The following is a 26539-nucleotide window of genomic DNA, read 5'->3' on the forward strand; positions in this document are numbered from 1 at the left end:
TTCATATGTTTCATGATATACGAAACAGTTAATAAACTGGCTTGTCGATTGTTTCATGTTGGTTCTTAAGTCGCAGAATAACTAGTGCGTGTTTACTACAGGGCAGAGACCTAGAAAGAAGACTAGTCTTATTTCTTATCTTGTCTTAATTCTAGCTCGTTGTTACAGTGTGATCAGACATGCTTTACTCCGACGCGTGATGTTCTTTACTATGGGCGGGCGCTCGCTCTTCTACTGCATGCGTGCAGAGGTCAATAGTGGGGAGATGAATCGTACAACAAAAGACTTAGTACAAATAGCCTATATGTTGCAAGTTGCTTTACGTTGCACCGACACAGATAGGTCTTATGGGGACGATGGGACAGGAAGGGGTTAGGAGTGGGAAGGAACCTGCCGTGGCCTCAATTAAGGTACAGCATTTACCTAGTGTGAAAATGGGAAATCACGGAAAACCATCTTCAGGGCTGCCGACAGTGGGGTTCGAACCCACTACCTCCCGAATACTGGACACTGGCCGCACTTAAGCGACTGCAGCTATCGAGCTCGGTGCAAACAATCTTGGGCCGATGACCTAGCTGGTACCGGTAAGCCCCTTTAAACAACAAACATAATAATAATAATAATAATAATAATAATAATAATAATAATAATAATAATAATAATAATAATAATAATAATAATAATAATAATAATAATAATAATAATAATAATAATGTTATTTGCCTTACATCGCACTAACTACTTTTACGGTTTTCGGAGACGCCAAGGTGCCGGAATTTAGTCCCACAGGAGTTCTTTTACGTGGCAGTAAATCTACCGACACGAGGCTGACGTATTTGAGCACTTTCAAATACCACCGGACTGAGCCAGGATCGAACCTGCCAAGTTGCGGTAAGAAGGCCAGCGCTTCAACCGTCTGAGCCACTTAGCCCGGCAAACATCATCATCATCATCATCATCATCACAAACAACTTTTTAAGAATGCCTTTACTTGCCAAATAATGATAGGAGGTGTTGAAGCTACCATGTTCAGAAACCCCAGCAATTTCCTGACCAATATTATGTTCCATTTCTAGTGTAGTGGGAGGATTCGTCTTGTACAGGGCATGTTTTAAATTATCTCAGAAATAATAATTGGAGGTGGATCAATCGGGAGGATTTATCCACCTGCAAGGGAGAACGCCTTTGCCGGCGAGACCTAGTGTTTACAGCGCACTATGTCTTCTGGTATGGGCCAGTGCAAATTTGTGACTTGCATAGATCTATCTGTCTGAGTCTATTCTTGCTTTTCACAAAATGAAAGTGACTGAGGTATGAGCGGTACTAGTAATGCTAGTGGTGCATGCATTTCGGTTGGCTTGACAGACTGATATGTAAAGTAACTTCCGGCTAAGTTAGGAAAGCAACGGGAAACTACATCATTCCTCATTTCCCTAGTACGCCTCTTCAGAGATGCCTAGGCCATCTCTGACAGCTAAACGTGGAGCTGTTGAGGATACAACCAGTCTTCGGGCTGAGGATTGTACACGCATGCACAGAAATGGTGTACCGCCATAAACAATCAACACTGCCACTGAAAAGGACGAGAAGGGAGTGAACGGGTAGTGCTGAAGGCACAGCGAGTATATTGCTATACATCCACCCATAGAGTTAGAAAATAATACACTAGGGCCCGGTTTCTTCAACTCTATGTTAAATTTTGCTTAACAAATGTTAACTAACAATTGTTATTAATTTAACACTTCGTTTAAAAGTACCCTGTTTCACGAACATATTTCCAACATTTGTTACGAAACAATTGTTAAAGACAATTTAACACATTTCCGTAAGATTTCTGAACGCGTTTGGCAGTGAGCGTCTTTTGTTTCTTTACATATAGCGCTCCTATTGGCGTGCTGAAATAGTATTTTGTCACACAGACACATGGTTGACAATATTATAGGTTATGGTTAGCGGAGACCGCTAAGAAGTAAACATGTCAAGTAAGAGGCAACAACAGCGTTATTATGATGAATGCGAGACAAATGTTGTTATAGTTTTAATTTAAAATTATGCGAGTGTGCTTAAAAAATGAAATAAAGGACTGTTATATCACAACATTCTATATAGCCTATTCTTGTAGGAGTGCAATCTAAGGTTCCTACATCACCGGGAAAATGTGATAATTGATATGTTTTGAATGATTTTCGGGCATTCTTTTATTGCGGGGAAAATAATGTAGTGCCTTGTTAATGCTGCAATGGCAGCAAGAATTCTTTATAGAATTCTACACACTCTTTTCTTGCCCTCGTGAACATAGTCGCCTACAATTAGGCCTTTTTTCTTAAAAAAAATACTATTTGTTCGGGACGTCGACCTATGAAGATCTTTTACCCCTACAATTAGGCCTACATGGAAAGTGTCTCGAGGTCAGATGTCATTACAAACCTCCGCTTCGGACGAAGTGGAGGTGATATAACACTAAAGGCGAACAAATTTTACTTAAACATGTCAGGTCCGCAACCTAATAACTTCTGAAAAATTGATGAAACCCCGATTCCAATGCAAGGCGTATATATTTAGGAGTTGTGGCATAGTGGTCATCGTACTTGTCTGCGAGCGTCGTAGGCGTGAGTTCGAGTCTCGTTTCAGGGAAAGTTATTTAAAAATTGGAACAAAAATATTACGCAAATTGCAGTACCGGTACACTTTGTGTTCTACCTCAAATTAATATAGGTCTAAACGTTCTCACAGTTACTGCTGGATCTCTTCTTAATCTGTTTATCCTCCAGGGTCGGTTTTTCCCTTGGACTCAGCGAGGGATCCCACCTCTACCGCCTCAAGGGCAGTGTCCTGGAGCTTCAGACTTTGGGTCGAGGGATACAATTGGGGAGAATGATCAGTACCCCCCAGGCGGCCTCACCTGCTATGCTGAACAGGGGCCTTGTGGAGGGATGGAAAGAAGATTGGATGGGACAGGGTAGGAAGCGGCCGTGGCCTTAAGTTAGGTACCATCCCGGCATTTGCCTGGAGGAGAAGTGGGAACCCACGGAGAACCACTTCGAGGATGGCTGAGGTGGGAATCGAACAGTCCTCTACCCAGTTGACCTCCCGAGGCTAAGTGGACCCCGTTCCAGCCCTCATACCACTTTTCAAATTTCGTGGCAGAGCCAGGAATCGAACCAGGACCTCCGGGGGTGGCAGCTAATCACGCTAACCACTACGCCACAGAGGCGGACTATATTAATTTGAGGTAGGAAATAAAGTTCCACTGCAATTTGATCATTACTTTTATTCGCATTTTTACCTTCACATTCCCTGAAATAATTAAATTTGTATTTTAAAAAAAGTAATCTAACGCGGGACTCGAACTACCATCGTTGTGGTTTGTAGACAAGTACGATGACCACTCGGCCACTGCTATACTTCGGTAGTGTGTAACTTTTCAAGTATATACGCGGTGCTTTACAATCGGGAATTCGTATTTTTTTTCGGAAATTATTAGGTTGCGGACCTAATAAGTTCAAGTTAAATGTGTTCGCATTTTAGTGTTCTATCCCCTCCACGTGGTCCGAAGCGGATCCTGCCTCATGACATTCGTCCTCATTTATTTCGAAAACGAAACTGTACGGTATTGACCCAAACCCTTCTACACGAGTTACTGTTGAGTATCCCCCAGCAGGTACATTAAGCTAGTTGAAATCGATTGGACGCAGGGTCTGAACCATCCTTGTAAAATCTATAAGCAACTGCTGCACTGGAGAGATTGTTAAGTCGCAATCTGTTGGAAACTCTAACCTATATCGTCTAGTAGGTACCTTGTTCATTATGGCTTCGGTAATTAGAAATCTTTCTTCTGACAACTCTAAGAGGTCGTTATTTGTTAGTATGGGTCGTCCTTTGCCTTCTTCAGTTTATAAATAGTCCTCATATAGCAGTAAAGCTTCAAACTTACGTCTTCTACATGTCTCCATTTTGAAATTTTAGCATTTGTTAAGAGGTTTAACACAGGGGTGCTGCCAGGTTAATTTAACACAAGATTTAACAATTGTTAGAGTTAACAATTCTTGGGCCCGGTTTCATCAACACATGTTAAATATATACTAACAAGTAGTTAGTTAATACGGAGTTAGAAATTTAACATGTTGTTAGGTTTCTTGCGTTTCATCAAACTTTTCTTGTGAAATGTTAACTAATCGACTGTTAACTCTCCCAATATTGCGAACTGGTGCGAATCAAGGAGGCAGTGGTACGAACATGCTGTTTTACAGCGCGCTCCGATGCGCTTTTGTTTGAGCACAGCTGTAAAATATGGCGCGTGAAGTGAAACGGAATCGTAGTTCTAATTTTTCCTCCTTCGAAAAAGAGTTGTTAATTGAATTAGTTAGTAAATATATGTAAGTTATTGAGTGCAAGCGCACAGATGGCTTGACGATAAAGGAAAAGGACGAGGCGCGGAAAAAGTCCGCGAGGGTTTCAATGGGGTAAACAGATACTTTTTTTAGCGGGTATCCGCTGTCACCTAACAAAATCACTTCGTTAATTGTCCCACTTCAAACTGTGCTCCGATATGGGAGTTATTAAATATTGTATTGTTTGTGCAGAACAAGACCACCTAGCAAGTATATCCCTGATTTGGAGGTTAGGCTCACTAATCACCTGAACATGAACATTAACAGAGAAATATCCCTTTCGATTACGATATATTTCGGCCCAATTGCCTCCAGGTGATTGGATTCTTACATATGTGCAATCTATTGCACGTAGAACGAACACCAGGAAAACGGCTTATTTCATAGAAGTCGCAGATAATTTGCTGACGCTCTTCTACTGAAAGGAATGTTATATACCTCCTTCTCATGGATGCTATTGCTGCAGACACTCGACAAACAACTCTATTAACAGTGGCTTTAGAAATTCCAGCACTGTCTCCGGCCATTATGTGAAAATAACCAGTAGCAAAAACTCGTATTATTATCAGTACCTGCAACATTGGAGAAAGAGGTAAGATTCTCTTCGTAGGATATTCTAACCTCACTTGAATTTCGTCAATAACCTTAGCAACGACTGTTTTCGATAACCTGTATCTATGAAGAAATTTCGGATCCGTCAAATTTTCAAAGTCATTACGTCGCTGAACTCTTCTTCGATCAGGATTGTTTTGTAAAAGATCTAAATAGAGCAATTCCGCCTCGAAAGCGAGATTCACAGCAGCCATTTTGGAACAGGTTGCTAAATGCTAATGTTAGCCATTTAACATTGGAAATGGCTGATGTTAACTTTAATACGCAGTTTAACATTTGTTAATGTTAACATTTGTCAATGAAACGCAAATTTTCTTAAATCGTATGTTAAAATGATTTAACACCTTGTTAAGTACTAACATGTGTTGATGAAACCGGGCCTTGATGAGACGACCATTTTGTTAAATTGTGTGTTAAGTCTCCTTAACAGCAGTGTTAACACTTAACATTCGTTGAAGAAACCGGGCCTAGAGGAAGCAGCAGTGCCACCGTCTGCGAGAGAATCATTGTAACCAGCCGAGCATGTTGAAATCTCTGCTGTTTGGCAAGCAGATCGCTCTGCTGTGCTCATCATTGTAAATAGGGGACTTTTAAAACTGTGTGTATATCGATATTGTTTAAAATTCATACATGTAAACATTCTCAGCGACTACAATATACTTGCGACGTTTCTGTCCAGTAGACAGAAAGGCCAGAAAGAAGAAATACAGAACAAGTGCTTGATTAGAGAGGACGGTGTTCAGTTGCAAAATCAATCTACTGTTCATGTTAAGTCGTCTAATAACATACCTTTAGAATGGGGATACGTATATTTCGTAATCTCTTGTGTAAAAGTAATAAATGGGCAGGAGTACAGCATAATTTTGCTCAACGACCGAAAACATTCTCTTTCGTACGAAGCGAATCAGAGTGTTTTGGGGCCTAAAAGCGTTGGTGAGATTTTGGAGCAAAGTAGACAAAATATTGTCACTGCCGATTAAGGCGCTGGCTTTTTGAGCCCGAGTTTGGCAGGTTCGATCCTAGCTCAGTCCAGTGGCATTTGTTGCTCAAATATGTCAGCCTCGCATCGGAAATTCACCGACACGTAAAGGAACTCCCATGGGACAAACTTTCGGGACCCCGGCGTCTCCGAAAACGGTAAAAGTAATTAGTGGGGCGTAAAGCCAATAATATTATTACTATTGTCATCACTATATTCTGAACGTGATTACAAATGGAAGTATGACACTCAGTTGTGGTTTCAGTTTATTGTGGAGATTTTTATTTAGCTTCTCGTGAAATGTTTGATTTGCTTTAAGATTTTAAGTTGTTTCCTTTAATGGAAAGTGAGAGTGTAAATGATATGATTGAAGAGAACTGAAAAAATCTTTACAATAATAGTTTGTTTATAATTTACCTTACTTCACACCGATATAGATAGATATTATGGAGACGATGTGATAGGAAAGGGCTTTTTTAAAATGCTATTTGTTCGGGGCGTCAACCCATGTGGATCTTTTGCCCCTTCCGGCACCATAATTTATGAACCTGCGTTTAATTGGAATGGCGGTAGTGTGGAATGTTGTGTGTGAGGAAAGGAAGATTAAGGACGTCACAAACACCCAGTCCCCAAGCCAGGGATATTAATTATTATAATTAAAAAACCCTGACCCGGCCGGGAATCGAACCTGGGGCCGCCGCGGCCGTGGCCTTAATTAAGGTACAGCCCCAGGTGTAACAATGGGAAATTACGCAAAAGCATTCTCAAGGTTACCGGCAGTGGAGTTCGAACCCACCATCTCCCGAATACAAGTTCACACCTACGCGACCCAAAACCCGCAACCACTCGCTCAGTATCATGCACATCAGTGGCATTACAAGAGGTACGGGTTATTCTGCCCGAAGGCAGGTCCGAACCTCCGCAGAGGTGTTCCTGAGCCGGAGTTTACGTGCGGTAGGGTGGCCACTTCCTTTCCGCTCCTCCATTCCCTTACCCCCCACCAACAGCGCGTGGCAACCCATCCAACTCCTGACCACGCCCAATGTTGCTTAACTTCGGAGATCTCACGGGATCCGGTGTTTCAACACGGCTACGGCCGTTGGCGCATTACAAGAAAAGAAAAGAAATACACCAGGTTAACCTCTAAACACTGAGTAATCATGGCCATGAGGAGGCAATTATACCCATCAATACAATCAGCGCTGTAAGAAATATGTTGAGAAATCAATATTACGTTCTGATTATAATGAAGAGTAACAGTGTATAAACCTACTGGTTACGAAACAAAATTGTCTTTGTTAACCTACATCTAACATTGGGATCATGATGTATGATCTGCCAACACGATGTAGCCTATACATAGGCCTATATTTGTAGACTTCTTCATTGGATTTTCTGGATATTCGCTCTCAAAGACATGGCCATTCAGTGAAAGAAAAATGTCTTCCCTTATATTTTCTAAAACATTTCTTTCAGTCTTCATGGTAAAGTCCATTGAACCTCATTCACGCCGACAGCGAAAGAAACCGCGAAGTCAGCGCAAGTAGGGCAATCGACATGGCGATACGTGTCACACAAATTATTATTTTAATCGCACGAAAATGAATTTCAAATAAACATACCTGTTTAAATAATACGCCTTTGCTTTTTATGAACCTCCCTGTGCAGCCATAAGCTGCCCAGGAGACTAACATTTTCCTTAAGAGAAGTATAAGACTGCATTTTATCGAGAAACTCCAGTAGTGACAGTGCCGAACAATCCAGCTTTTGCCAAACAGCGCGCTCGTTCAACTTCGCACGCGACTGCAGCGCCAGTGCTACCTCTAGTGGATTATTTGCTAATTTTATGCATCCATCCACGGCCGAGTTGATGCGTCGCTCTAGCTAGCTCCTTACAGGAGCGCAGCGAGGGATCCAGTCGGCCGTGATCCATCATTGTGCCCATTTCAATCACAACAGGCTTGTAGCGTGCTGTCTACCTGCAGCATGCGTTAAGCGAGGAGGGAGGGGGCACGCCATACCCATATTGGCAAGACCGAGGGGGCTACAAGTCCCTACTAATAACTGTGTTCTGTGGATAGCGATTTTCTCTCATGTAGTTATTCGCAGTGTAAGCAGTGACAGAGTCATGTTAACAAAGTGCAAAATCACGCTGCCTGTCGATTAATTCCAAGAGACTTGCAGAATGAACGCTGAAAGACGTAACAGTTAACAATGAAGTATACATGTATAATTTTACGTTAGGAACTAAAGATCATTGTGTTCTACAAACAGCTTTCAAATTGTTACAACTCTGGAAGTTTTTTAATTGGTTTAACGTCGCACCGTCTTATGGCGACGATGGGATAGGAAAGGCCTAGGAGTGGGAAGGAAGCGGCCGTGGCCTTAATTAAGGTACAGCCCCAGCATTTGCCTGGTGCGAAAGTGGGAAACCACGGAAAACCATTTTCAGGGCTGCTGACAGTGGGGCTCGAACCCACTATCTCCCGGATGCAAGCTCATAGCTGCGCGCCCCTAACCGCACGGCCAACTCGCCCGGTCTCTGGAAGTATTGAGCTAGTGCACAGGTTCATTTGATATACAGAGTCTTTCATAAAGAATGAACCGATTTCGAAGGCTTATTGCGCCGTACTCAAGCCACGCAGCGGAACAAGTCGCATATCGTTACAAAGGGCGCGGCCTCGCATTTCTATTAGTAGTCAGTAGAGTGCTCCGCGCCTTCCTCCCCTCCCCTCCCCGACTCCATTCAACACTGCTACGGATCGTGCTCTACTCGCATGGCCTCCCAGATCCCTAGACCTCACTCCTTGCGACTTCTTCCTGTGGGGATACGTCAAGGACACGTTTTATGTTCCGCCACTACCCATTACACTGGATGGCCTTCAAGAGCGGATAACACGTGTGATCATCTCAGTGGATCGTGATATGCTGCAACGCGTTTGGGAAGAATTGTCTTATCGCCTTGATGTGGTCCGTGCTGCTGGTGGTGGTCATATTGAACACTTGTAGTACTAAACTTGAACATCAGTCAAACACATGTGTCTTAGGTTTAATCTTGTACTACTGACTGTTGGGAAACTATAGCTTGATGAAATCGGTTCATTCTTTATGAAAGACCCTGTATTTTAGCAGAAAATACAGGGAGTATCAGAACTATACCTACAAGAAAAAATCAGGACTGCTCTTCGTGTTATGTTAAGAACGACTGTGCAATGGGATTGGTGGACAACATTTTTCTTTTCCAGAAAGTGACGTTACTTTGTTACTTCCTGGCGCGCGATTCAAATTGACGAACTCGCCGTACTTGTTATGCCAGAGCACAAGCCGCTGCCGTGCTTCACGGAAGAGAAGGGGAGGGATGGGAAGTGGGGTGCATGATGGAAACAGAGATAATGCTCCGCGCGTACGGACAAGTTTGCTCGTTCGAATCGCATAGAATTGTCCTTACAGGTAATATCCACAGTTCTTTTATTAAACGGCCGTAATTGCACACACAATACAAGAATACGCTGTAATTAAGGCACACTTGTCACGAGATCGTTTCTCCTCTCGTCTGTCGGTCGCAGTAACGTTCTTTATTATTTAACACGGTCGAAGATACAACGCTGCTGCCCCACGATTGTGTATTCCTTCACTCACAACATTGTAGATGGAATGAAATACTGAACGAAGGAAACAGTACACCCAATGATTTGATTACAGTATATGTTCAATATCCTCCCCTCCTACTTCGATGTACAGTTCACAACGGTGTAGTAACTGACATCTGGACTCTGTTCAGGATGTGTGGTGTGTCGCGAATGACTTGGAATGCTGCCTGTATTCTTGGTACAAGTTCATCTTCTCTTTCCACGGAGTTCACATAGTAGTCAGTGTGTGTAGAATAAACTGTGCACTGCCTACTGGGGCTGGGAAGTAGAGATGGGAAGATTCTGAACGAGTGATTCATAATGAACGAGTCATTGCAGTGAACGATTGAATCATGATTCAGGGAACGAAATGAATCGATTCGCTTGTGAATCGAAAGGTGAATCGAGAGATGGCAGCCGCAACTCGTTCCTTGGTTCCTCCTTCGTTCTGATTCATACCACCAAATCGGGTATCCACCATTTTTGATTCAATGACAACTTGTGAAGAACGACTCTGTTATTACTTATTTAACCTTAACTAAAAGTTCGGGTCACAAGTCAAATGCTCCTAAACTAACCTTACAAGGAAAAATATTTGTTTTTTAAAAATTAAGAAGTTATCATGTCGTTTCAAAACACTTCCAGCTCGTTGCGAAATGTTAGGTTAAGTTTATTTCAAGGTTCCCGTTCCCGTTCTCGTGAACTACTCTGAACTAACATGTGGAACATGGCCACAAAAATGTTATTATTATTATTATTAAAGCGTCTTTATTGTGGCGAAGTTAGGGCTCCCGGCCCTTTCTTACACTTAACCACTTCATGTATATACAATGTCTATTTTACATAAAATTTAAACATATGAAATCTTTACAACCTAAAGTATAACTAAAGCAACTAAAGTATCACTAACTAAACTAAGGTGAGTAAAGTATAACTAAATTATATACAGGAACACATTGCAATAAACAACCATATTCACTCTCATTCATGCATCCCATTCACACTCAAGAAAGATTGGAAGTGCTTAAAAGATGACGCTGGCAAAGGATTTTAAATTTTGTCTTAGATTTAGCTTCCCTGATGTCATTGGGGAGTTCATTCCACCAGCTCGTGGCGGTGATAGTGAACGATCTGTTGTAGGTTGCGGTTCGATGCACAGGAATTTCTAGCGTACAGCCTGACCGGGTATTGAACAGGTGCAGGGAACTAAGGTAGCGAAATCTGGTGGATAGGTAAGGAGGAGTGTTTTCAGAAAGCACTTGATACACCAAAGTAGTTGCGTGGAGTCTACGTCTGCCATTCAGTCGTAACCAAGATAATTGTGTATAGAATGGGGATACATGGGCGTATGGTTGTATGTCGAATGCATACCTGATGCATGCATTTTGGGCACGTTGCAGTCTCATGCTTTGCTCGTTATTGATATCAGTAAAAACTGTATCACAGTATTCGAGAATTGGAAACAAGAGTGATTGAATGAGCTTTATTTTCAAGGACCGAGGAAATATATTTTTAAACCGCTTCAGAGGATGCAGGCTTTGATATACCTTTTGGCACACTTTCATCACATGTTGCGACCAGTTCAATGTTTCGCTTACAGCCACACCAAGATTCATAATTGTTTCACAAAATGGAATAATGGTATTGTTTAGTGCTACAGGAGGAATTTCGTATTGTTTTAAGACGTGTAAGTTTTTTGAAGTACCAATGATTATTGCTTGCGTTTTAAGAGGATTAATTTTGAGATTGTTACTCAATGCAAAATTACTTATGAGACTTAAATCAGCATTAACGTTTTCTACAGCACTCTGAATTTTATCAGTTCTTGAGTGGTAGCAGATCTGCAGATCATCAGCATAAAGATGATACTTGCAATGTGTAATCGATTTGGCAACATCGTGTAAGTAAATTGCAAACAGCAATGGTCCAAGTACAGACCCTTGGGGGACACCGACGGGTTTGTTAAGCCACTCAGATCTGCTATTATTTACTTTGACACACTGACGGCGATTTTTGAGGTACGAACTGAAAAAGTTTATTGCCGTCTTGCTGAAATTTAATGAATCCAATTTTGAAAGTAGCAGTTGAGGAACAACAGTATCAAAAGCACTAGAAAAATCAAGTAGAATCAGTACAGTCACTTGTCGAGTGTCCATTGCCTGTCGGATATCATCAGTTACTTTCAGTAGGGCAGTCGTTGTGCTGTGTCCTTTCTTGAAACCAGATTGGTAAGGGTCAAGCAGTGAGAAGTTAGTCAAGTAAGTGAGGACTTGTTCGTGTACCAAGCGTTCTAGTACTTTGGAAAGGGGTGGGAGAATGGATATAGGGCGATAATCTGATGGTAAACTAGGAGAATTCTTCTTAGGAATAGGAATGACGATACCGTGCTTCCACAGAGTTGGGAATACTCCCTGCACGAGGCAATGATTAAATATATGCGTCAGAATAGGTAATATGGCACCAATAATATTTTTTATGAAAGATAATGGTATGTCGTCATTACCCGGAGCATCAGACTTGAGGGAGTAAATTACACGCTTCACATCGTTCGCCCCAACTTTTTTGAAAGTGAATTTTACTTGATTTACTCGGGAATGAGCATTTATGGCGTTAATATCATCATCAGTTAGGTCATCAACTGGTTGATGATGATGATTATTATTATTATCATTATCATTATTAGGATAGTTAGCATCATAGTCATTATTGTCAGTAATATCATTATTAGTGTATGCTGCTTTCGTAAAATGAGAATTTAGATCATCAAGTGGTATACTGGGTGTCTGCATGGTCAGGCTGCGACCTATACCCATCTGATGCAAATGTTTCCATATTAGTGCTGAGTTTCGTCTGTTTGTTATCTCTTGAATATATTTATACTTGCTGTTACGAATTAATTTCTTAACTTGATTTCGAAGAATACGGTAATTTTCGAAATCACTAGTGCTTTCAGTTCGCCTAAATCGCCTATACCATGCATCACGATTTGCCATGACCGACTTAATTTCATTTGTTAGCCAAGGAGACGAAGGGTGAGAAACTCGAATTTGCTTCTTCGGAGCGTGTTTGTCATACAGTCCTAATATTAAAGAGTTCAGTCTGTCAACCTTATCATCAATGTCATTAGTCAGTAGAATGTCATTCCACGGCAATTGATATGCTTCATTTCGTATTATCTCAGTATTAAAATGCTTAAAGTCTCTTCGCATTATGTACCTGGTTTTGTACTTTGGTGCCTTGAGAGAGTAACATAAGTATATGAGATCGTGGGTCGAAATACCTGGTACAGCAAGCTGTCCATGTTTTACCACTTTCTGCGGATTGTTTGTTATAATAAGGTCAATCAGTGTGTGAGACGTGTGGTTTATTCTGTGAACATGGTTAGTCGCGTCTAGTGTCAGTATATTGTAATCCATGCCATGGAATGTTCATATCTACTATAAATTTCAAATTCGATTTTCGTATAGTTTCGAATGGTAGCTACTGAAGTTTAGAAAGTATTAGTCGGACAGTTGTGCAGCATTTTTCGACTATAACCTCTAAAAAAGAATGGTTCATCTGAGTCTACGGTTTCACTTTCGGCTCTCCGTCACGTGGTAATCGAATGAACGAATCAAATGAAAGAATCATTTTAGTGAATCGTTTCAAATGAATCGGTTCTTCTAAATGAATCAGATTCCCCATCTATACTGGGAAGTGACTATGCGAAACGAACGAGGAACTTGTGCATTTGCACCGAGCATTACCTCTGTCTGCCACTTTCCCTTCTCTCCTCTGACGCACAGCAATAGGTTGCGGCTGGCGCTCTGGCATAGCAAAAATACGGCAAGTTCATCCATTTGAATCGCGCGTCCGGAAATAACAAAGTAAACTCATTTTCTAGAAAAGAAACATTTCCTCCGTGTTTGACTCGTTGGCTGAATGGTCAGTGTAGTGGCCTTCGGTTCAGAGGGTCCCGTGTTCGATTCCCGGCCGGGTCGAGGATTTTAACCTTAATTGGTTAATTCCAATGGCTCGGGGGCTGGGTGTGTGTGGCATATTCACTATTAGAAATCATCCTAGGTAGGGCCCTCATCTTTACAGACATGCAGGTTGCCTAATAGGCCGTCTACGAGAAAAAGACCTGCACCAGGCCTCTCTGGAGGCCATACGCCATTATATTATTATTTCCTCCGTCAATCCGATTGCACCATTTTTCTTAACGTGACACGAAGAGCATCTCTGATTCTTTTTTTTCTTGTCAGTGTAGTTCTGATACACCTTGATTATTTATTAATCAGCACCATAAGTGGCGGTAACTCTTGATGAATGACCCTACACAGAGGCAGTAGCGGCGATTGGGGGGGGGGGGGGGGAGCGAGGAGGGGGCAACCGACCCCCACTTTTTGGAGCAAACATTACATAGGTATTCCATTTTAGTCGGCTGAAACTAGGAATTATTCAAAAAGGTCGTCTGTACAAGTCCTGTTATATTATAAGCTAATTCGTTCCTTTCTTTTCTTTAATTAATAACTAAATTACTAACGGAAATACGCACAAAAATTCGTTCGTCTTGGCTAACCGATCTGTACAGCGCCACAGCAGTAGTGGAGACTTAGCATGTGGTGTGAAGAAGGGTAGCAGGGGTATATACATTGCCAAGGTATGTTTCACCCGCTTGCCACACGCATTCGTCAGTCTGGCAGTCTCTTTCGTGTATTAGTTTCTTGGTGTGTAGTCAAACAGAAAATATTCTTAAATTGTATAAACACGTCGTACTTCTATTTAATTGTAATACATGTGTAATTATTGTTCCTTTGGTGAAAGTTTTATTGTATAGTACTGAATCAAAATCTCAAAAAAAAAAAAAAAAAAAAAAAAAGAATTATTACTGCACTATTGGTAAACTCTCAACCTTAACCTCTCAGTCGAAATTCGCTCAGAGAGCTTTAAAAAACTTACCATTTTGTAGCCTTTATTTCTTCCCAGTTTTGATGTGTATCCTCCCCCCCACCTCCCGTGACCGCTATATCCCACAATCCTGGGTAAATTTGCTGTCTGTACAATCTTTTACCCCCGCACTGCACAGAGACTTTGATCTCTGCTTTGTTGCCTTACTACTCATCACCCATCTAATTTCTCTTGTTCCTTCTGGACAGTAAATATTGAATGAAATTATTTTAAACACTTTTACATACCGGGCATTTCACAGCACACGTAGAGAATCTCGCCGCACGTCCGTTGAGAAACACTGTAGGTACTGTGTAGAGATGAGAAGAATGCAAGAATGAGGAATGTGGCCTGCAAGCACGAACTTCCTGTTCTGCTCAGGCAGATCGGCTCTTATCTGCTACACGAAACCATTGACTCACACTTTGCAGTTTGCTAGATTACAACTGACAAGAGCGAAGAGCTGCCAGTAGAAGTCGCCTGGGTAGTAGCGGAGTTGCTATGGTAACCATTGCGTCACTGGCTCTGCTGGTGAAAACCCCTCGCCCCGTGCCTCACCGGGCATGTGCATTCTTCTCATCTCCCAACCATAGATGATACAAAGCAGTTCGGGTCTGCCGTACGTTTTGCGTAGCCTGTTACTGGGTTGCCTCACGTCATTCGTGTCGGATACTGCACACGAACGGTTGTACTGAGCATATTGCTGGTGTAGTCAATCCTCTCATTCTTTGAGAGAAATGTCAGTATCCAGTATTGTGTGTATCATTCCCGAGATAAGCACAACCTTGATATAGAAGAACATCTTATCAGAAAAAGATTATCTATCCGATATTATTATATTTTCTTTGTTCGTAAATAGAATCCGTATCAGTGCTTACCTGAGTACTTAACGTCTTAGGTGGTTGTGAAAGGTAACAGTAAAAGTATTCAGTTGTTGACTCTCGCGCAGTGGCGGTGCTTGGATAGAACATCTGGGGAGCTCACTGCTTTGAAAATTCAAATTTATTGATACATAGATTTAAACTAGTGTCGTTATTTGATTAGCAACGCGACTTTCCTTTGAAGGCTGCAACTCGAAGAAGTTAATAAAAAAATAATTTCCCTTTGCGAAAAGCTAATGATCATGAATACGTCTTTTAATAAATGAAATTCAAATATTGATAACGAGCGATCTAATTTGTATCATTTCACAGAGCATCTTTGGCGACCAAGACCTATGATAACGAGTAATGTGACGTCATTTCCTTCACACATTTTGTCGCGTTACACAAATTTTCAAATGACGTCCAGTTATAAGAGATATTTATGTCAAAAAGAAACCACGTTCCCATTGGTGAAAATCAAATAATCATAAGTATATCTCTCGGTCATGGCCATCCATCAACGGCTGAAAATGTCAGATGCTCATCAGCTATAAGACATATGTAACCTCGCTACACGGTTGCTAGGTAACACTGTCTGGCCACCCATCCACACCTTACATCATAGCCTGTACGGTTGCTAGGTAACATTATCTGGCTACCCATCCATACCTTAAATCACAGCCTACAGGGTTGCTACGTAACGTTGTCTGGCCATCTATCCATACCTTACATCACAGCCTGCACGGTTGCTAGGTAACATTATCTGACTACCCATCCATACCTTACATCACAGCCTGTACGGTTGCTAGGTAACACTGTCTGGCTACCCATCCGCACCTTACATCACAGCCTGTACGGTTGCTAGGTAACATTGTCTGGCTACCCATCCATACCTTAAATCACAGCCTACAGGGTTGCTACGTAACGTTGTCTGGCTATCTATCCATACTTTACATCACAGGCTGCACGGTTGCTAGGTAACGTTGTCTGGCTACCCATCCACACCTTACATCACAAGCTGCACGGTTGCTAGGTAACATTGTCTGGCTACCCATCCATACCTTACATCACAGACTGCACGGTTGCTAGGTAACATTGTCTGGCTACCCATCCATACCTTACATCACAGGCTGCATGGTTGCTAGGTAACATTATCTGGCTACCCATCCATACCTTACATCACAGGCTGCACGGTTGCTAGGTAACATTATCTGGCTACCCATCCACACCTTACATCACAAGCTGCACGGTTGCTAGGTAACATTATCTGGCTACCCATCCATACCTTAGGCTACATCACAAGCTGCACGGCTGCTAGGTAACATTATCTGGCTACCCATCCATACCTTAGGCTACATCACAAGCTGCACGGTTGCTACGTAACATTGTCTGGCCATCTATTCATACCATACATCACAGCCTGTACAGTTGCTAGGTAACTTTGTCTGGCTACCCATTCATACCGGTACCTTAAATAACAGCCTACAGGGTTGCCAGGTGACATTGTCTGACCATCTATTTTTTTTTTTTTTGCTAGGGGCTTTACGTCGCACCGACACAGATAGGTCTTATGGCGACGATGGGATAGGAAAGGCCTAGGAGTTGGAAGGAAGCGGCCGTGGCCTTAATTAAGGTACAGCCCCAGCATTTGCCTGGTGTGAAAATGGGAAACCACGGAAAACCATTTTCAGGGCTGCCGATAGTGGGATTCGAACCTACTATCTCCCGGATGCAAGCTCACAGCCGCGCGCCTCTACACGCACGGCCAACTCGCCCGGTGACCATCTATTCATACCTTACATCACAGCCTGTACGGTTGCTAGGTAACATTGTCTGGCTACCCACCCATACCTTACATCACAGGCTGCACGGTTGCTAGGTAACATTGTCTGGCTACCCATCCATACCTTAAATCACAGCCTACAGGGTTGCTACGTAACGTTGTCTGGCCATCTATCCATACCTTACATCACAGCCTGCTAGGTAACATTATCTGGCTACCCACCCATACCTTACATCACAGGCTGCACGGTTGCTAGGTAACATTGTCTGGCCACCCATCCATACCTTACATCACAGCCTGTACGGTTGCTAGGTAACATTATCTGGCTACCCATCCATACCTTACATCACAGGCTGCACGGTTGCTAGGTAACATTGTCTGGCCACCCATCCATACCTTACATCACAAGCTGCACGGTTGCTAGTAACATTGTCTGGCTACCCATCCATACCTTAAATCACAGCCTACAGGGTTGCCAGGTAACGTTGTCTGGCCATCTATTCATACCTTACATCACAGCCTGTACGGTTGCTAGGTAACATTGTCTGGCTACCCATCCATACCTTAAATCACAGCCTACAGGGTTGCTACGTAACATTGTCTGGCTATCTATCCATACCTTACATCACAATCTGTACGGTTGCTAGGTAACATTATCTGGCTACCCATCCATACCTTACATCACAGGCTGCACGGTTGCTAGGTAATATTGTCTGGCCATCTATCCATACCTTACATCACAGCCTCCACGGTTGCTAGGGTTACACTTCCATCACGCTAACTTCCGTGACACAAATTTTCAGATGATCTACAGCCATAAGATTTTATGTTGACAGTGAGAAAGAAAGAGAGAGAACATGAGCTGATCCAGTACCGTCTGATGTTGCTGGCGTTGGAAAAACTGCTTCAAGAATATTTTAGGCAGACTACTGTTATTTATGCTCTTGTTTTGACGTTTCTTGCTATTTACTTTTCACAAAACACTAAAAGTTTCCATTATTTAAAGAAACTTAGCTACGTACTGATTCTATACAAATCTCAGTTACCAAAATAATCTGGTTAATTATATCATAAACGGAAAATCGTGAAATTAAAATCCCTTCAAAACAGCACATATAGCAAATTTTAACTGTACGCCTTGAGACGGTGCTTCGGCTATTTTAGGGGTTGGCCGATGTAACTCATGTCTATCGCTCGTCAACTCAACAACGATACTTAAATCGCTTAATACTGAAAGAGGACTTATGACAATTTCTAAAATTTTACAGGAGGAGAAAAAATCAGTCTAAGTGATGGAAAATGTCGATCTAAGCTCACCAGACAAAAGTCACCCTGGCGCGCATGCACAGATGGATCGTTAAGCCTGTACAGATGGCACAGAGAACGATTCCCGTGATCAACCGCACGCACACTATAGTTGGGCCCACGAGAACTGAAGTCGGACATCTGAGTGACGAAAGCAGTAAATATGAAGTCATAGTTACCTCAATCTTCGGCATATCATCCTTTCAAACAGGCTGAATATTTCATCAACTATGTTGGCCTAATGCAATTCAATAAACCCTGAGCCGTTCCTAAGCTCGTGCTAATAATTCTGGCATTTAAGACAGAACACGTCATTGCCGATAAATATTAGATTTCATATTCACTAAACTGACAATAACCTCAACAAATGTACATGTTAGGCCTAAATAGAAAATAGAACTGTACAACTAGCCACTGAATAACTTACAAAAAATAAACTAACAACGAAAATAATATTCAGGAAACAAACATTTAAATTATAACATAAACCAGCAACAGCTAACACAGCAAACACAGTACTACTCCGAATAATATCCAAAAAAGCGACTGAGAGCAAGCCAACCCACGTGGCGATAGCTAAATGTGGTATCTCTGTTATTCCCCCGTCACCGAGAGAACCGAACCTGATGTAAACAAAGAAAAATATGTATCCGTATGTATCCATCCGCGGTCTAAACGCTGATTGGAGAATCACTGTGTTACTCTCGGACACATGGCAGGAACCACGTGGGCAGTCTTGAAACTGTCGTTACTTCGCTTGAATGCGGCGATTACATCAGGATTAGCTGTACATAGACTGTTGCCGGATACCACTGACGTCAACATGTACAGTAGTTGACAGGCAATTGTGATGCGGATTACAGCACAAATTATACTCACTGTCCGCGAAAAATAAACAACAATGAATGATAAATGGCATCTCGATATTTAACCTATCAGAAAAGAAAGGTAGATTTGAATTTATGGCCGAAACATAAATACGTAATAAATCAATCATAACAGCGCATATACGGTAAGTAAAACTTCACACATTTAATATTTTAATCAAGTAAAATTCTAGCGAGGAACTTAGAAGAGGCAATATTAAAAGAATAAAAAGTACAGTACCGGTACTTTACCTAATCAGACTATGACGAACGTCTTCCAAGTAAGCACTTCTTCGATTTCCCAGGTGTTCTTACCAATCCTTGGTGCAGTCGTTCGCTGCGCGCGGTATTAATGCTCCACTCCGAAAGACAAGTGAACTCGGATGTCAGCTTCGCAAATCCTTTAAAGTCGGGTATTTCTTACAAAATTTATGAAACACATTCAATGCAATTGCCTTCCCGCCACTTTTCAAAGGTTTCCCTTTGCGATGCTTAACGAACTCAACTCGGTGATCCACATCGCACAAGAAAAATAATGTGTCACTCACTCACGCCCGTACTGCTTGCTTCCTACGTTCACAGCTTAACAAAATGGCGGGTCAAGCATGAGCGAATGGGTCCCTTGTGCTCTTCAATTCGAAATGCTTGTTTATATTAAATAACATTGAATACAAGTAGTTTTTTGTATATTTCTATGACTTAAATTATTTGAGGAATTATGTTTCGGACATTTTGCATCTAGGATCGCATTAGCCATGATGTGGCTAACGAACTAGTTTCATGTCTCCGCGTAGGTGTCTCGCGGCAGCATTAACCAATAAACATTAATCCAAGCACGTGCTTATGTTTACATCACGACTGGTTCTCTGGGTGAAATCTGTGTATCATTGCCATAGCAACAGACCCTTTCCGAGAAGCATTAGTCAACTTTCTCTTGTCGGTGGCTTCAAACGTCAGACTTCAACTCTCGTGGGCCGAACTATAGGCTATCTCTACGTGAGTATGAAGGGGCCCATAGACGTGGCAATAACAGTCAGTCCATGCCGGCATTTTGTTTGTTAATAATAATCTCGTATGGCTATTTCTAGCCGAGTGCAGCCCTTGTAAGGCAGACCCTCCGATGAGGGTGGGCGGCATCTGCCATGTGTAGGTAACTGCGTGTTATTGTGGTGGAGGATAGTGTTGTGTGTGGTGTGTGAGTTGCAGGGATGTTGGGGACAGCACAAACACCCAGCCCCCGGGCCACTGGAGTCAACCAATTAAGGTTAAAATCCCGATCCGATCGGGAATCGAACCCGGGACCCTCTGGACCGAAGGCCAGTACGCTGACCATTCAGCCAACGAGTCGGACATTTTGTTTGGTGAACACTCTTTTCTGTATCACGAAGCCGCTTCACTTCCTTCCGCAAGTTTGTACGCAGAGAAGCGATTTTTAAAAAGAACTTCTTGCTTGTCGGCGTTCGGGTATTTTTCCCGATATTTCTCAATAAGCACCTCGTTCTGTTCACACTTTTTTTTAAAAACGCGATTACGGTAATCTTTGCTCGTAACGTTCCATAGAGCCAGAAGGCTTCGATAAACTCCAAAATAAACTTTTTCACCACCTGTTTATCTGCCATCACGATACGTTCTCCCCCACTTGTTGATACCAACTGGTGGGAGGACGCGATATCGCAACAATATTACCAACACACGGCACAGTATTTTGCGATTTGCGCAATATATTTTAAACTTTTTTTATTTCGTACCGCCAGTTGGTGTCAACAAGTGGGGGAGAACATATCGTGATGGCAGACAAACAGGTGGTGAAAAAGTTTATTTTGGAGATTATCGAAGCCTTCCGGCTCTATGGGACGTTAAGAGCAAAGATTGTATATTGTACAATCTATTTTGCGCAATAATATCGCACGTCTATGGGCCTCTTAAGGGAGAGGGAGGCAATGAACTTGAAGAAATTGGTGGGGGAAATGAAGACGGAAAATGTAGAATTATCATGTGTTGAGGGCGGGGCAATGCATTATTGGATGCAAATCTACAAAGAATCGAGTTTAAAAAAAGGTGAAAAGAATGAGGTGCTTCTCGAGAAATATCGTGAAAAATACCGGAACGCCGACAAGCAAGAAATTATTTTAAAAATCAGTTCTCTACGTACAAACTTCCGGAAGGAAGTGAAGCGGCTTTGTGATACAGAAAGGAGTGTTCACCAAACAAAATACCGGCATGGAATGACTATATATTGCCACACATACTGTACGTCTATGAGCGCTTTTGCACAATATATTGCACAACCAGCAATATTATCTCCACACGATTCTATTTATTGCACAAACCTGATTGTTATGCAATAATATTGTATGTCTGTGGGCAGCTAGCAATATATTGTACAGGCACGCACATTAATGGTGTCCCGACATAAACAATCAACACTGCCCCACTCCAGTACTGAAAAGGAGGTGAGAGAGTAAAGGGATAGTGTTGAAGGCCACTCCAGCACTGAAAAGGAGGGGAAGGGAGTGAACAGGTAGTGCTGAATACATAGTGTGTGTATTCCGGCGTTATACTGTAACATTGTAATAAGATGGCTCCTATCCTATCGCAGGTGAATCGAGGCCGTATTATTGGCATGTGGGAGGCTCACATGGTCCCCCAAACAATAGCACAAGCAATACCATGTAGTCTTAAGACAGTTTGGAGATGGATAGAAATATGACAAGAACGAGGTGAAGAAGGATTGGTAGACCCGATATAACGCGGCTACAAAATATTCCTAACTACTGTAGTATAAAATACTTTTCGGTTAAAAACCTCCTTTACCTCTTAATACTGTAATTATCAGAGTAGGTTACTTTTTTAATTGTTTATGTTTAAATGATATTTGTTCGGGGCGTCGACCTATAGAGTTCTGTTGCCCCTACGTGCACAATATATGAACCTGCATGTAATTGGAATTGCGGAAGTGTTGAGTGTTGAATGTGAGGAACGTTAAGGACGACACAAACACGCAGTCCCCAGGCCAGGGATATTAATCATTTACAATTAAAACCCCTGACCCGGCCGGGAATCGAACCCGGGCGGACGCGTTGTCCCGTACACCGCGGGGCCGGACGAGTAGGTAACTTAATGCTCTACTTCAATACATCCGCCACTGTGCCCATTTCGATCACAACGAAGTCTTGTAGCGGGCTGTCAGCATGCAGTCCATGCAGCAATGCGTTAAGCGAGAAGGTGAGTCATTGTGCCTTCGACACTATCCCTTCACTCCCTTCCCCCATGCTTTTTACTGGATTGGCCTTCAACACTACCCCTTCACTCTCTCCTCTTCTTTTCAGTACTGGAGTGGGGCAGTGTTGATTGTTTATGTCGGGACACCATTAATGTGCACGTCTGTACAATCTATTTTGCGCAATAATATTGCACGTCTATGGGCCCCTTAAGGCAGCAGTGATCAGTGAGAGATTGATGTTTCAAGCGGACTGTGCAACGTGTCTACAAGCAATGGCCTCGAAACACGACTTCAGAATTGTGGTCGGAAACAGATCCTGACTGAGGCAGTCCGGGACATGTTTCGCGGCTTGTGAATCAAAATCGCTTCCAAACCCGACAGGAATTGCTGCTCTTAGTGAATGAAAGTCTATCCCAACCTATTAGAGACGGGAACTGCATAACTGCACTTAATGAACATTTGGAGGCGGTCATCTCGCAAGAGGCCATTGCTCACTCAGGCACATAAAGCTGCCGTCTTCAATGAGCTAGAAATCATCGAACGTGTGCAATAGCTCACTGACTCATTCTCAGTAAAATATATACATAAAAACCTACACATTGGAAACACTATGGTTTGTAACAGAAGGAGGCCCTTTTCAGATAATCCATCATAGAAACTAGATCGTTAAACTATTTATTTTTGGATTCAATAATGTTTCAAATTCAGATATTTTTGTCAGTTACCTTCCTAGGCCATTCCAGACATTTTTAAACCAACAAACACACCTGTTTGAAATCTCTTAATTACGTTCAAATAATTTAAAATGTTCGGGCGAAATGAATGGAAGTGTTGAGCAAATTTGGAGTGAAATGTTTGATGATGATGATGATGATGATGATGATGCTTGTTGTTTAAAGGGGCCTAACATCGAGGTCATCGGCCCCTAATGGTACGAAATGAGACGAAATGGAATGACAAATTAAAAGTCCAAAATCCTTCACTGACCAGAATTCAAGACGAAGAATGAATGGATGGATATGAATTTAAAACAATCAGTGGATCCGACCAGTAATGTCTCCCATTCACAGAAACTGACGTGAAACAGTAGTATTACTGACCAAGGGAATGCGTCTATAGCATAATACTGAATTGATTATGCTTGTAGTCGAAACGGGTCCAAAATCCAAGTCATCGGCCCTTCACAATGGTATTTATCGCTAGGAAAGTAGAACCAGGGTATTTGTTATGTCGCGGTACTAATCAAAAGTAGCATAGACTCGCGGTATTCCACGCATTAGGGTATTACTCACAGGTAATGAAATTCGCACATGGAATACAGTCCTACGGTGTTTCGCACATTGCGGCGCTATTTACAGGCAACGCAAACCTACGACGCTGCTCACAAAAGTGGACCAACCATAGGGACCCGCACTATCGCGGGGTGTTCCTCACATAGTGGGTACTAAGCATTGGCAAGGCAGAATCATGGTGTTGCTCATCCCCTGGTGTTGCTCATATAGTGGTACGAATCACTGGTACTGTAAAAGCGGCACCGTACTCTATTGCTGCTACACTAATCACAAACTTGTTTGGTACCTAACATAGTGGTACTTGGCGCAAATAAAAGCGACCCGTGGTGTTCTCCGCGTGGTGGTACTAATCGCAAGTAATCTCATGGTTCTAATTTGATCATCCCTGTTAGTCGTATCTTACGACAGGCAGGGGATACTGTGGGTGTATTCTTCGTCTGCGTCCCCCACCCTACAAGGGGGTAGTGAAATGTTTTACATGGCGTCGGTCGTCCTCTCTGATGACATGTCGTCTGAAGCCCATAGATGCGGAATGAAGAGAGAGTCTTGTGCTACGTAGGTGTCTACGAAGTAGTCGGCAAATATTTGAACCATGGCAGGAATTACAGACATTAAATATTATATATAACACAACAGTCTTCTACTGTACTTCCTCTGCCCCAAGAAGCGAAAGTCCAAATATCAAGCGCAGCCAGCGTTGCCAATCCAAATTCTTGTCCCTATACACTCCAGACAGAATGAGGAAGGCGAAAATGGCAGCCTAAAAATACAGGGTGATCGGAAATAACGTGAACAGAGTATATGAGCGTTAGAAACGTTAGTCCTACTTATAAGTAATTTGAAAAAAAAAGTTATATGTATTGCGCCTTTGTCATTTTATCAGATGCTGAAGTTAGCCAATCAGATCGTTTCACAGGTGAATTCAAATGGGCTTTACCGAGGTAGTGTAGCTAAATCTGCACGTGGCTTACGACCTGCTTGAGAGCGCCAATAGAAGAAATAAATTTCTCCAGGGGAGGGACTTGAACAGGATTTCAGGAGAAAGAGTAGTGTATCAAAAATGTTAAAGGAACTTGGGTGGGAAACTTTAAGTAAGAGAAGGGAGAAAACTAGACTTATAGGAATATATAGAGCCTATACAGGAGAAGAAGAAGCATGGGGATATATCCGTGCGAGGCTTCAGTTGGAAAATAATTATACCGGCAGGACTGACCACAGATATAAAATTAGAAGGAATTTTAGCAGAAGCGATTGGGGTAAATTTTCATTCATTGGGAAGGGTGTGAAGGAGTGGAACAGTTTACCAGGGGTAGCGTTTGATCCTTTTCCAAAATCTGTACAGATATTCAAGAAGATAATAAACAGCAACAGAGAAAATAAATGAAATGTTAGAGGGCATTCGACCAGTGCAGGTTAATGTAAATAAAAAATGCGTGTGAATAAATTAAATCCATCCGCTGGTCTAAGGAGTTTGGACAGCCAAAGTAGGGGACTGCCTGTAGGGGTGAAGTACAGTGGGGACTTCGAGGGCCCTGGGACCGCTACGGTAGCTGTGAAGGCCCTTCAGGAACTCTGAAAAGTGGTGGCAAAAGGGGCTCTGGTTAAGACGCAGCAGGTCGTTATGCTACTTAAGTTCCAGAATAGGTAAAATTAAAAAAAAAAAATGCAATGCAAATTTTAATCTTATTCCAGTTGTATAGTATCATTTGAAGTAATTCCACATCAGTTGACTATATTTGTAACTAGTACAGGAGATATTATAAGTAGAATTTTGTAAACAATATAAATTTATTAAGGATGAGCTGTGTGTTTAATAGAAAAAATTGTTAGCGTAAATTGTATAATATTGTATTTTGGGAAAATTTTATTCTCTTGTTAATTTAATATTTAGTGCTTGACAATAATGTATTTTAGTGTACCATTTGCCACCGAGGTAGACACCTCATTTGCAAATGAAGAGATTTTGATTTTGATTTGAAGAACCTCCCTGCTGATAGGCTCGCATTGACTGAAACCCACACTGTGTTAGTGTTTGATGCTCATTTCTGGGCACGAATCTCAAGCCCGACCAAGCCAACTCGGCAACTCCTAGTGGAAGGCTTCTGTTGTGCTGAATTAGTCGATTTAGCACAGGTATATAGCCTAACCGCAGACAGTATTTGCAAAAGACTTGTGATAAGTCGCCAGCCACGTTAGTAAGTCATCCCTCATAATTTTGGTCGGCTTCCCATTCTTTTTGGAAACCATAAAACAACTCTGAATACCAACACACTCAAGAAACTACAAATCACAAATGCTACTGGGCAATGACTGGCTGCAGCCTGCAGTTTAAATGTACCGCACGCGCACTTTTTTGCGATACATGGACACCCTAATGCCGAATAGGTCGACCTCGGGTATCTTCGAGATTCGTATTGGCAACCTTTGAAACACAAAACTATGAATCGCTTATGCATCGCTGTGCGACATCTGGCGTACACTTTACGTACTAGTACTGTTGTTGTTTACACAGCAAAGCCAAAATATAGAATCCATGCTGGGAATACGATTCGCATCGAGAAATGTCATATAATGTTATATGATGTGTATATGATACAGTTGTTGGCTTAAGATAATAAAGGTTTAGAAAATTCGTATCGATCGATAATATTATCGATTCAATTCAGA

At 42.1% G+C, this 26539-nt stretch overlaps 1 protein-coding gene across 9 annotated transcripts in view; it reads right to left on the reverse strand.

Moving 5' to 3' along the window:
* Positions 1 to 26539, reverse strand: part of LOC136885071 (cGMP-dependent protein kinase, isozyme 1) — a 235945-nt gene that overhangs the window by 155682 nt on the left and 53724 nt on the right. Inside the window, exon 1 of one of the 9 annotated variants that reach the window (XM_067157483.2) lies at positions 14789 to 15205. The exons of 7 other annotated variants lie outside the window; for them this stretch is intronic. In XM_067157483.2, coding sequence (XP_067013584.2) covers positions 14789 to 14795 — 7 coding nt within the window. In that variant the 5' untranslated portion in view covers positions 14796 to 15205. Of the gene's footprint in view, positions 1 to 14788; positions 15206 to 26539 lie in introns of those variants that run through there. One more of the 9 variants, XM_067157480.2, reaches the window with a different exon arrangement.

The sequence above is a fragment of the Anabrus simplex genome, chromosome 13 (assembly GCF_040414725.1).
Source record: "Anabrus simplex isolate iqAnaSimp1 chromosome 13, ASM4041472v1, whole genome shotgun sequence".
In the NCBI taxonomy this organism is placed as follows: Eukaryota; Metazoa; Arthropoda; class Insecta; order Orthoptera; family Tettigoniidae; genus Anabrus; species Anabrus simplex.